The 13,138-nt window shown below is 38.9% G+C and overlaps 1 protein-coding gene across 10 annotated transcripts in view; it reads left to right on the top strand.

Annotated features, from left to right (window-relative positions):
* Positions 1–13,138, top strand: part of DDHD1 (DDHD domain containing 1) — a 109,473-nt gene that overhangs the window by 38,967 nt on the left and 57,368 nt on the right. For all 10 annotated transcript variants that reach the window (XM_045059930.1, XM_023255698.2, XM_045059925.1 and 7 more), the window contains one exon: positions 12,631–12,804. In XM_045059930.1, coding sequence (XP_044915865.1) covers positions 12,631–12,804 — 174 coding nt within the window. The remainder of the gene's footprint in view (positions 1–12,630; positions 12,805–13,138) is intronic.

Raw genomic sequence — 13,138 nt, 5'->3', positions numbered from 1 at the left:
TCACTTGTATTTGCATGATAAATGCATTTCTATCAGTTCACTTTCAGTCTGCATGTGTCTTTAGGTCTGAAAAGAGGTTCTTGTAGGCAGCATATAGATGAGTATTGCTTTTTTATCCATTCCATCACCCAGTGTCTTATTGGAGCATTTAGTACATTTACATTCAAAGTAATTGTTGATGGTATATACATATTGCCATTTTGTTTTAATATTTTAATGTTTGTTTTTGAGAGAGACAGAGCAGGAGCAGGGAAGGGGCAGAGAGAAAGTGACACAGAATCTGAAGCAGGCTCCAGTCTCCCAGCTGACAGCACAGAGCCCGATGTGGGCCTTAAATTCATGAACCTTGAGATCATAACCTGAGCTGAAGTCGAATGTTCAATCAACTGAGCCAGCCACCCAGGTGCCCCTGAATTGCCATTTTGTTACTGGTTTTTATGGTTGTTTTTATAGTTCTCTGTTCCTTTCTTGTTCTTTTCTCTCACAATTTGCTGGCTTTCTTTAGTAATATACTTAGATTCTTTCTCTTCATATTTTGCCTATCTATAACTGGTTTTTGATTGGTAGTTACGATTAGATTTATGTATAACATCTTATGCATATAGCAATCTATATTAAGTAGATTGCCCCTAAAATTTGTACCCATTCTAAAAGCACTAAATTTTTACTCCTCACCCCCTCCCATGTTTTAGGTATATGGTGTCATACTTTGCATCCTTTTATTTTGTGAATCCCTTGACTGATTTTTATAGATATATTTAATTTTACTGCTTTTATGCTTCCTACTATTCTTACTCTTAAGAGTCCCCTTTAACATTTCTTATAAGGCTGGTTTAGTGGTGATGAATTCCTTTAACTCTTGTTTGTCTGGAACATTCTTTATCTCTCCTTCTCTTCTGAATGTTACCCTTGCTGGATAGAGTATTCTTAGCTGTAGGGTTTTTTCTTTCCATACTTTGAATATATTGTGCCATTCCCTTCTGGCCTGCAATGTTTTTGCCAAAAAAAAAAATCAGCTGATAGCCTTATAGGATTTCCCTTGTATGTTACTGTTTTCTCTTACTGCTTATAAAATTCTCTATCACTACTTTTTGCCATTTAATTACTATGTGTCTTGATTGTTTTTCATTACCCTGTCCTCCAAGTCACTGATCCATCTGCTTTCTCTAGTGTATTGTTTATTCTCTCCAGTGTATTCTGGATTTCAGTTATTGAGTTCATCTTTCACTAGTTCTTTTTTATGTTTTTCTCTTTGTTGAGGTTCTCACTGGAGTCCTCCACCCTTTTCAGAAGTCCAGTGAGTATCTTTATGACGATTACCTTAAATTCTCTAGCAGGCTTATTACTTACCTCTAATTCATTTAGCTCTTTTGCTGTTTTTTGTCCTGTTCTTTTATTTGGAACATAGTCTTTTGTCTCCTCATTTTGACTAACTCTGTTCTTGTGTGTTAGGTAAGCCAGCTATGTCTCCTGCTTTTGAAAATAGTGACCTTATGAAGACGAGTCCTATAATGCCCTGCAGTGTCCCCTGTTCACTCCAGGGGTGTCTCCTGAGTATGTTGCGTGTGCCCTACTGTTATGGTTGAGCCACATGTGCCTTCAGTCCAGTCTTCTGAAATGGCTCTTTGCCTATTGCAGATAAGGTTCAGTCCCTGTGTTGTTAATGGGCCAGTCCGGGGCTACCTTGAGTCAGACTAGGTGTTTGTCAGAGATGCAGTATCACTAAACTGCAGGGTGCTATCTCTGTGTTGTCCTCTGAGAAGCTTTCGTTGGTGGGTGGAATCTACAGTCAGACCATGTCTGACCTCTACCCACTGCTGGGGTTGCAGTGGGACTGGTGTGCGTGGTTGTCTTCCACTCTGTGTAGGGCAGGAGTTACTTTGGAGTGGTGCTGCCCCTGCTGGGGCTGTTTGCACATTTGCACACTGCCACACTTGTGGCACTGCTTTGACTTCTGCTTAGGGCCTGTTGGAGCGAGGGAGGGGAGGGCAAGTCCACAGGAGAGCACTCTGTTAACAGGCTAGTTGGGGAGTGTTTCTAGTGGTTCCCCCAGTGTTTCCTGTATCTAGGCTGTGGGGAGGGAGGAGGAAATTGTGCTCTCTAGCTTTTTTGTTCTTAGAGAAGTCTCCTAAAAATCCCTGCCATTCCAGCATACATTCTGAGATTCGTAAATGAATCTTCCCTAGGTGTTTTTCAAACTGCTGCTTCTAGTCTATATCTAAGTTGGGTTCTTTCTTATACTCTCTCTTTTAGGGCAGGGACTCAGTTTCTCTCATGCTGTCCCGGAGCAAAGCCCACTGATTTTTAGAATTCCAGTTTTTAAGCCTCACTGATTGTAAGAACTCGAATGCTAAGACCCTGTGGTTTTCAAAGCCATATGTTATGAGGGTTTTCTTCTTCCCAGTACAGGTCTCCCATACCTCAGATGCCTAATGAGGCATCTTCTCCTTTCTGGTTTTGTGCCTGTGGCGTCACTTCCTCCTACAGACAGTCTCCCAGTTATTTTGGTTGCCAACCACATCTTTGATGTGGCCTCTTCCCTACAATTAGCTGTAGAGTCTGCTCTGCCAGTCTTCAGGTTGTTTTCTGGGTTACTTATACTGATGTGGATGTTACCTCTCTGTATGCATGAGATGAGGTGAGCTTAGGATCCTCTTACTTCACTATCTTCCCTGGAAGTTTTGGGAAACTATTAAACTACCCCAAGCAAATAAAAAATAAACAAACTTGAGGACATACTAATAGGCGTATTGATGGAAGAGGCATTGATAAAAGGAAAGAAAACAAGAAAAATAATGAAAATGAGATGCAGAAAGAAGTAAAAAGCTTGAGAAAGAAAGTGTATGAAATGCAATATAGACAAAGGGAGACCCAACATATTTATAATTAGAGTCCCTGCAGAAGAGAAATCAATGGAACAGAACTAACGATTAAGCCATAATTCAAGGCAACTTTTCAAAAGTAAGAGAAAAACTGAAATCTACACACTAAAAGGGCCCACCTTGGACAGATTGATTCAGAACAATGAACTCTGAGATTAGATTTTATTAGATTTTAGATTTTAAAGACTAGGGAAAATATTAGACTTCAAAGACAATTTTTTTTTTTTTTTTTTTTTTTTTTTTGCCCTCTGGGGTAAAGAGTGAGCAGGAGATGACTTTACTACTAATAATAATAAAAAATTAGGCTCACATCAGACTTCTCAAGAACAATATACCGAGGAAAACTACCGGTAGGATCCCATTTTTAAAAACTCAAGGAGGGGCGCCTGGGTGGCTCAGTCAGTGAAGTGTCTGACCGCGGCTCAGGTCATGATCTTGCTCTTCTGGAGTTCAAGCCCTGTGTCAGTCTCTGTGCTCATAGCTCAGAGCCTGCCTGTTTCAGATTCTCTGTCTCCCTTTCTCTCTGCCCCTACCCTGCTCGGGGTCCGTCTCTCTCTCTCTCTCTCTCTCTCTCAAAAATACAAAAACATTAAACTGAAGGAAACCAAGTTCAAGCTAGTAATCCTGTCCTTCAAGTATCAGAGTGATAGATAAACAGTTTTGAACATGAAAGAATTTACAAACGTGATAGTGACAGATAAACAGTTTTGAACATGAAAGAATTTCCTTGAGTTTTGAAAACTCCAGGAAACAAAGTTCAAGCTAGTTATCCTGTCCTTCAAGTATCAGAGTGATAAACAGTTTTGAACATGAAAAAGGTTAGGAAGTTCTTAGAATTTAGTATATTTAATTGTAGATCCAGAACTAAAACAGTGGTGGGGACATGGGTGTGAGTGTTATATATTCTGACAAAGTAGAAAGAATAAAACTAAAAATGAGTGAAGAGAGAAAGAGAAGATAGAATAAGATCATTCCCTATTGTATAAATATTAAGTGGCGATTCTAAGATACCACTTAAAATGGACAAACCAGATGGTAAAGGTTAAATAAGAAAACAGATTTAAGATTCCCTAAAATACACACATACACATAAACACACATGCAGTGTATGAAGGTAACAATTAGAACAAAAAGTGTAAAAAAAAAAAAAAAAAAAACAAAACAGAGCCCAGAGGAAGATGGCAGCGTAGGAGGACACTGGGCTCACCGCGTCCTGCTGATCACTTAGATTCCACCCACACCTGCCTAAATAACCCAGAAAACCACCAGAAGACTAGCAAAACGGAGTCTCCGGAGCCAAGCATAGACGAGAGGCCCACGGAAGAGGGTAGGAAGGGCGGAGAGGCGGTGCGCGCTCCACGGACTGGCGGGAGGGAGCCGGGGCGGAGGGGCGGCTCGCCGGCCAAGCAGAGCCCCTGAGTCTGGCTGGCAAAAGCGGAGGGGCCTGACGGACTGTGTTCCGACAGCAAGCGCGACTTAGCGTCTGGGAGGTCATAAGTTAACAGCTCTGCTCGGAAAATGGGAAGGCTGGAGGACAAAGGGAGGGAGAGTTGCTGAGCCCCAGACGACAGAGCTCAGCTTGGCGGGGAACAAAGCGCTCGCCAGCGCCATCTCCCTCGCCCATCCCCCAGCCAAAATCCCAAAGGGAACCAGTTCCTGCCAGGGAACTTGCTTGCACCGCACAAACACTGAATGCTGTGCTTCTGCGGATCCATCCCTCTGGCAGGTCTGACTCCCTCCCGGTGCCGCACGGCCCCTCCCGAAGCGGATCTCCGAAGGAAAAGCGAACTGAGCCTGCCCCTCCTGCCCCTGTGCACCTTGCCTACCCACCCCAGCTAATACGCCAGATCCCTAGCATCACAAGCCCGGCAGTGTGCAAGTAGCCCAGACGGGCCACGCCACCCCACAGTGAATCCTGCCCCTGGGAGAGGGGAAGAGAAGGCACACACCAGTCTGACTGAGGCCCCAGCATTGGGCTGGGGGCAGACATCAGGTCTGACTGCGGCCCCTCCCACCAACGCAAGTTATTCAAGACAGCACAGGGGAAGTGCCCCGCAGTCCCGCACCACTCCAGGGACTATTCAAAATGACGAAACGGAAGAATTCCCCTCAGAAAAATGTCCAGAAAATAACAACAGCTAACTAAGTGATCAAAAATAATTTAAACAATATAACAGAAAGTGAATTTAGAATAATAGTCATAAAATTAATCACTGGGCTTGAAAACAGTATAGAGGACAGCAGAGAATGTATTGCTACAGAGATCAAGGGACTAAGGAACAGCCAGGAGGAGCTAAAAAATGCTATTAATGAGCTGCAAAATAAAATGGAGGCAACCACAGCTTGGATTGAAGAGGCAGAGGAGAGAATAGGTGAATTAGAAGATAAAATTATGGAAAAAGAAGCTGAGAAAAAGAGAGATAAAAAAATCCAGGAGTATGAGGGGAAAATTAGAGAACTAAGTGATGCACTAAAGAGAAATAATGCATAATTGGTACTCCAGAGGAGGAAGAGAGAGGGAAAGGTGCTGAAGGGGTACTTGAAGAAATAATAGCTGAGAACTTCCCTGATCTGAGGAAGGAAAAAAGGCACTGAAACCCGAGAGGCACAGAGAACTCCCTTCAGACGTAACTTGAATCGATCTTCTGCACGACATATAGTGAAACTGGCAAAATACAAGGAAAGAGGAAAAAAATTCTGAAAGCAGCGAGGGATAAACGTGCTCTAACATATAAAGGGAGACTGATAAGACTCGTGACGGATCTCTCTACTGAAACTTGGCAGGCCATCAACTGATGAATGGATAAAGAAATTGTGGTTTATATACACAATGGAGTACTACATGGCAATGAGAAAGAATGAAATATGGCCCTTTGTAGCAATGTGGATAGAACTGGAGAATGTGATGCTAAGTGAAATAAGCCATACAGAGAAAGACAGATACCATATGTTTTCATTCTTACGTGGATCCTGAGAAACTTAACAGAAACCCATGGGGGAGGGGAAGGAAGAAAAAAAAAAAAAAAGGTTAGAGTGGGAGAGAGCCAAAGCATAAGAGACTCTTAAAAACTGAGAACAAACTGAGGGTTGATGGGGGGTGGGAGGGAGGGGAGGGTGGGAGATGGGTATTGAGGAGGGCACCTTTTGGGTTGAGCACTGGGTGTTGTATGGAAACCAATTTGACAATAAATTTCATATACTGAAAAAAAAAAAAAAAAAGAAACTTGGCAGGCCAGAAAGGAATGGCAGGAGATCTTCAATGTGATGAACAGAAAAAATATGCAGCCAAGAATCCTTTGTCCAGCAACTCTGTCATTTAGAATAGAAGGAGAGATAAAGGTCTTCCCAAACAAACAAAAACTGAAGGAATTCGTCACCACTAAACCAGCTCTACAAGAGATCCTAAGGGGGATCCTGTGAGACAAAGTACCAGAGAAATCACTACAAGCATGAAACGTACAGACATCACAATGACTCTAAACCCGTATCTTTCTATAATAACACTGAATGTAAATGGATTAAATGCTCCAACCGAAAGACATAGGGTATCAGAATGGATAAAAAAACAAGACCCATCTATTTGCAGTCTACAAGAGACTCACTTTAGACCTGAGGACACCTTCAGGTTGAAAGTGAGGGGATGGAGAACTATCTATCATGCTACTGGAAGTCAAAAGAAAGCTGGAGTAGCCATACTTATATCACACAAACTTGACTTTAAATTAAAGGCTGTAACAAGAGATGAAGAGGGCATTATATAATAATTACAGGGTCTATCCATCAGGAAGAGCTAACAATTATAAATGTCTATGTGCCAAATACAGGAGCCCCCAAATATATAAAACAATTACTCACAAACATAAGCAACCTTATTGATAAGAATGTGGTAATTGCAGGGGACTTTAATACTCCACTTAAAGCAATGGGTAAATCATCTGGACACACAGTCAATAAAGAAACAAGGGCCCTGAATGATACATTGGATCATATGGACTTGACAGATATATTTAGAACTCTGCATCCCAAAGCAACAGAATATACTTTCTTCTCGAGTGCACATGGAACATTCTCCAAGATAGATCATATACTGGGTCACAAAACAGCCCTTCATAAGTTTACAAGAATTGAAATTATACCATGCATACTTTCAGACCACAATGCTATGAAGCTTGAAATCAACCACAGGAAAAAGTCTGGAAAACCTCCAAAAGCATGGAGGTTAAAGAACACCCTACTAACGAATGAGTGGGTCAACCAGGCAATTAGAGAAGAAATTAAACAATATATGGAAACAAACGAAAATGAAAATACAACAATCCAAATGCTTTGGGATGCAACGAAGGCAGTCCTGAGAGGAAAATACATTGCAATCCAGGCCTATCTCAAGAAACAAGAAAAATCCCAAATACAAAATCTAACAGCACACCTAAAAGAAATAGAAGCAGAATAGCAAAGACAGCCTAAACCCAGCAGAAGAAGAGAAATCATAAAGATCAGAGCAGAAATAAACAATATAGAATCTAAAAAAACTGTAGAGCATATCAACAAAACCAAGAGTTGGTTTTTTGAAAAATTAAACAAAATTGATTAACCTCTAGCCAGGCTTCTCAAAAAGAAAAGAGAGATGACCCAAATAGATAAAATCATGAATGAAAATGGAATTATTACAACCAATCCCTCAGAAATACAAGCAATTATCAGGGAATACTATGAAAAATTATATGCCAACAAACTGGACAACCTGGAAGAAATGGACAAATTCCTAAACACCCACACACTTCCAAAACTCAATCAGGAGGAAATAGAAAGTTTGAACAGACCCATAACCAGTGAGGAAATTGAATCAGTTATCAAAAATCTCCCAACAAATAAGAGTCCAGGACCAGATGGCTTCCCAGGGGAGTTCTACCAGACGTTTAAAGCAGAGATAATACCTATCCTTCTCAAGCTATTCCAAAAAATAGAAAGGGAAAGAAAACTTCCAGACTCATTCTTTGAAGCCGGTATTACTTTGATTCCTAAACCAGACAGAGACCCAGTAAAAAAAAAAAGAGAACTACAGGCCAATATCCCTGATGAATATGAATGCAAAAATTCTCAATAAGATACTAGCAAATCGAATTCAACAGCATATAAAAAGAATTATTCACCATGATCAAGTAGGATTCATTCCTGGGATGCAGGGCTGGTTCAACATTCGCAAATCAATCAACATGATACATCACATTAACAAAAGAAAAGATAAGAACCATATGATCCTGCCAGTCGATGCAGAAAAAGTATTTGACAAAATTCAGCATCCTTTCTTAATAAAAACCCTTGAGAAAGTCAGGATAGAGGGAACATACTTAACCATAATAAAAGCCATTTATGAAAAGCCCACAGCTAACATCATCCTCAATGGGGAAAAACTGAGAGCTTTTTCCCTGAGATCAGGAACATGACAGGGATGTCCACTCTCACCGCTGTTGTTTAACATAGTGTTGGAAGTTCTAGCATCCGCAATCAGACAGCAAAAGGAAATCAAAGGCATCAAAATTGGCAAAGATGAAGTTAAGCTTTCCTTTTTGCAGATAACATGATATTATATATGCAAAATCTGATAGACTCCACCAAAAGTCTGCTAGAACTGATACATGAATTCAGCAAAGTTGCAGGATACAAAATCAATGTACAGAAATCAGTTGCATTCTTATACACTAATAATGAAGCAACAGAAAGACAAGTAAAGAAATTGATCCCATTCACAATTGCACCAAGAAGCATAAAATACCTAGGGATAAATCTAACCAAAGATGTAAAAGATCTGTATGCTGAAAACTATAGAAAGCTTATGAAGGAAATTGAAGAAGACATAAAGAAATGGAAAAACATTCTGTGCTTATGGGTTGGAAGAATAAATATTGTCAAAATGTCAATACTACCGAGAGCTATCTACACATTCAGTGAAATCCCAATCAAAATTGCACCAGCATTCTTTTCGAAGCTAGAACAAGCAATCCTAAAATTCATACAGAACCACAAAAGTATGGTTGAATACTGAATAGCCAAAGTAATTTTGAAGAAGAAGACCAAAGCAGGAGGCATCACAATCCCAGACTTTAGCCTCCACTACAAAGCTGTAATCATCAAGACAGCATGGTATTGGCACAAAAACAGACACATAGACCAATGGAATAGAATAGAAACCCCAGAACTAGACCCACAAATGTATGGCCAACTAATCTTTGACAAAGCAGGAAAGAATATCCAATGGAAAAAAGACAGTCTCTTTAACAAATGGTGCTGGGAGAACTGGACAGCAACATGCAGAAGGTTGAAACTAGACCACCTTCTCACACCATTCACAAAAATAAACTCAAAATGGATAAAGGACCTGAATGTGAGACAGGAAACCATCAAAACCCTAGAGGAGAAAGCAGGAAAAGACCTCTCTGACCTCAGCCGTAGCAATTTCTTACTTGACACATCCCCAAAGGCAAGGGAATTAAAAGCAAAAATGAACTATTGGGACATCAGGAAGATAAAAAGCTTCTGCACAGCAAAGGAAACAATCAACAAAACTAAAAGGCAACCGATAGAATGGGAAAAGATATTTGCAAATGACATATCAGACAAAGGGCTAGTATCCAGAATCTATAAAGAGCTCACCAAACTCCACACCTGAAAAACAAATAACCCAGTGAAGAAATGGGCAGAAAACATGAATAGACACTTCTCTAAAGAAGACATGCGGATGGCCAACAGACACATGAAAAGATGCTCAACATCACTCCTCATCAGGGAAATACAAATCAAAACCACACTCAGATATCACCTCACGCCAGTCAGAGTGGCCAAAATGGACAAATCAGGAGACTATAGATGCTGGAGAGGATGTGGAGAAACGGGAACCCTCTTGCACTGTTGGTGGGAATGCAAACTGGTGCAGCCGCTCTGGAAAACAGTGTGGAGGTTCCTCAAAAAATTAAAAATAGATCTACCCTAGGACCCAGCAGTAGCACTGCTAGGAATTTACCCAAGGGATACAGGAGTACTGATGCATAGGGGCACTTGTACCCCAATGTTTATAGCAGCACTCTCAACAATAGCCAAATTATGGAAAGAGCCTAAATGTCCATCCACTGATGAATGGATAAAGAAATTGTGGTTTATATACACAATGGAGTACTACATGGCAATGGGAAAGAATGAAATATGGCCCTTTGTAGCAATGTGGATGAAACTGGAGAGTGTGATGCTAAGTGAAATAAGCGATACAGAGAAAGACAGATACCATATGTTTTCATTCTTACGTGGATCCTGAGAAACTTAACAGAAACCCATGGGGGAGGGGAAGGGAAAAAAAAAAAAAAGAGGTTAGAGTGGGAGAGAGCCAAAGCATAAGAGACTGTTAAAAACTGAGAACAAACTGAGGGTTGATGGGAGGTGGGAGGGAAGGGAGGGTGGGTGATGGACATTGAGGAGGGCACCTTTTGGGATGAGCACTGGGTGTTGTATGGAAACCAATTTGACAATAAATTTTATATATTAAAAATAATTTAAACAAAATAAATAAAATAAAATAAAAATAAAACAATAACAACTATAGGAAAAAAAGAATAAGTATGAATAATAAAATGTTAATTATAAAAGAACACACAATTCAAATGTATCAGTCATATCAATAAGTATAAATGGGCTTAACTCATCTATTAGAAGAAAAACATTTCAAATGGCTTCCTAAAGCAAAACCCATTCTGTGGTGTCTATAAGAGACATATCTGAAACCTAGTGATTCAAAGAGTTAAAAATGAAGGGATGTGCAAAACTGTCACAGGCAAATAGAAAAAAATAAGAAAGCAAGGGTTTCAATCTCCACAAAGTAGGATCCAGATTAAAAGTCATTAAACATAACAGAATATACTTTATAGTTTTAAAAGCTATAATTCACAATGAAGTTATAATATTTTTGAGTATCTGTGTACCAAATAACACAGTAAACACCTACATACAGAATTGCTATAGCAGAATATAGGATAATGTAAGAAGTAGAAACCCATATTACATTTTTAATACATCACAGTACAAGTCTGATACAATAACATATTTCATGATCATCTGGTAAATTTTCTGTCTCACACCCAGAATTAGCCATTTCTTGAAGGATCTTGGTTTCTTTTGGTGGGAAATGGTATTCAGAGATCATGGTCGTTGTTTCAGGAATGCTCAACTATTGGTGTGTTTCTAGGCCTTTTCAGTGGACAAAGCTTAGAATGTTTTTTTAAAGTTTATTCTGAAAGAGAGTGCACACACTTGTGTGCATCTGTGTTACGGGGGGGGGGGGGAGGGCAGAGAGAGAGAGAGGAGAGAGAATCCTAAGCAGGCTCCACGTTGTCAGTATGGAGCCTGAATAGGGCTTGAGCCCACAAGCAGCAAGATCATGACCTGAGCCAAAATCAAGAGTTGATTGTTTAACCAACTGAGTCACGCAGGTGCCACAGGCATTTTTAAAAGAGAAAATACATCATTTTAGTTCATGCTGATATTTCTAACTGAAATCAAAAACTTTTTTTTGTTTATTTTGACGGGGGAGGAAAGAGAGAGAGAGAACGAGAACGCAGAGGAGGAGCAGAGAGGGAAAGAGAAAGAATGCCAGGCAGGCTCTGCACTGTCAGTGTGGAGCCCAGCGGGGCTTGAACCCACGAACTGTGAGATCATGACCTGAGCTGAAACCAAGAGTTGACTAAGCCACCCAGGTGCCCCACCCACTACTTGAAATTTAAAATTACAATTTTTATTTCTTTGATATTTGTATTTGTATCTTTTTTCTTGTTTCCTAATGATATTTAATAAAATTAATATATTCATTTTAACCTAGAGTTTCAAATCAACAATACCAGTATTATTACAGTTATTAACAATTATAACAGTGCAGTTACTACAAAAAGCTTAAGATATATTTGCAGTTCTTTTTGTCCATAGGGTATATCCCAATATGTATATAAAAATTACTGTGTTTTAAATCCACTTGAAATAATTTTTCTATGTATGATTAAACCATATCTCTACATAATTAAGTTCATTTTATTTTGCTTTTTATTTTTAAGGTTTTTCACTTCCATTTTATTTTTGCTTTATTTTTTACAAATTTTAGAGGATTCAAGATAGCATAGCTGACAATTGTGGTTTATTCTTAAAAAATGAATAAATAGCTACTAAAAGTTTTAGACTTTTAGGAACAGTATTTAATCAAAAAAATGTGGAGTTCAAGAAAATTTTCTACCCAGTTTTTTTCTAAAATGGGTGAGGAATTTACTGTAATTAAATGTTTCAGCTATTCCTGTATGCTAACTGGGAGTCCATAACCTTCAAGGAAGCCCTAAAAAGTGCAACACACTACTACCCCACACACTGTTTCTCAGTTGCTTCTGGGAGGATACATCAGTGTTTTCTAAGACATTAGAACTGTCACCAGAGTCTTACATGAACTTGTCTTAATCCCTTTGCCTACTCATTTGGATTACTCAGGGCCACAGTTACAAATATAACTGCTCATCTACCTTTCTAATGCCAAAATAATTTTTGTGCATAATACCCAATTAAATAAAATTATGTACTGTAAAAAAAATATACATACTGTGGCTTGAAATCTAAAATTTAAAACTTTAAATGATTCTTCTGGGTCAAGAAAGTCAGTTTTTGCCACGGTAGTAACAAAATATAAAATTATAGTTACTATGTCTCTTTCTGTGATTTCTCTTTTCAGAGGCTGATAAAATACCAGTAATGCGTGGACAGTGGTTTATTGATGGCACTTGGCAGCCTCTAGAAGAAGAAGAAAGTAATTTAATTGAGCAAGAACATCTCAGCTGTTTTAGAGGTCAGCAGATGCAGGAAAATTTTGATATTGAAGTGTCAAAATCCATAGATGGAAAAGATGGTAAGACCAATTAATACATTTAATATGTTTTGTAAACTAAGTAAGTTCTTGACGAAGTTTAGAGTAGTTCTTAAGTTTGACATGGTAATTCATGAGTATTAGAATTTATAAAATTTCTGATAATTTTAAATATTTGATTATTTTAGAAGTTAAAACTGCTATGAATTTCTGAACCATCTCAATTTTTATTTTGCTTAATATATATGTTCACTGGCATGACACTAATATGATTTAACTATAATTGTACAAATTGTGATAATATGTTCTGTGAATTAGTCATTTCTGTAGTTTTTAATTATTAATGAAAGTTGAATCTACAAAAAATGTCCTATCA

Source organism: Felis catus, chromosome B3 (assembly GCF_018350175.1).
Source record: "Felis catus isolate Fca126 chromosome B3, F.catus_Fca126_mat1.0, whole genome shotgun sequence".
NCBI lineage: Eukaryota > Metazoa > Chordata > Mammalia > Carnivora > Felidae > Felis > Felis catus.
Note: the sequence above shows the minus strand (reverse complement) of the source record. Positions and strands in the feature narration are given on the sequence as shown.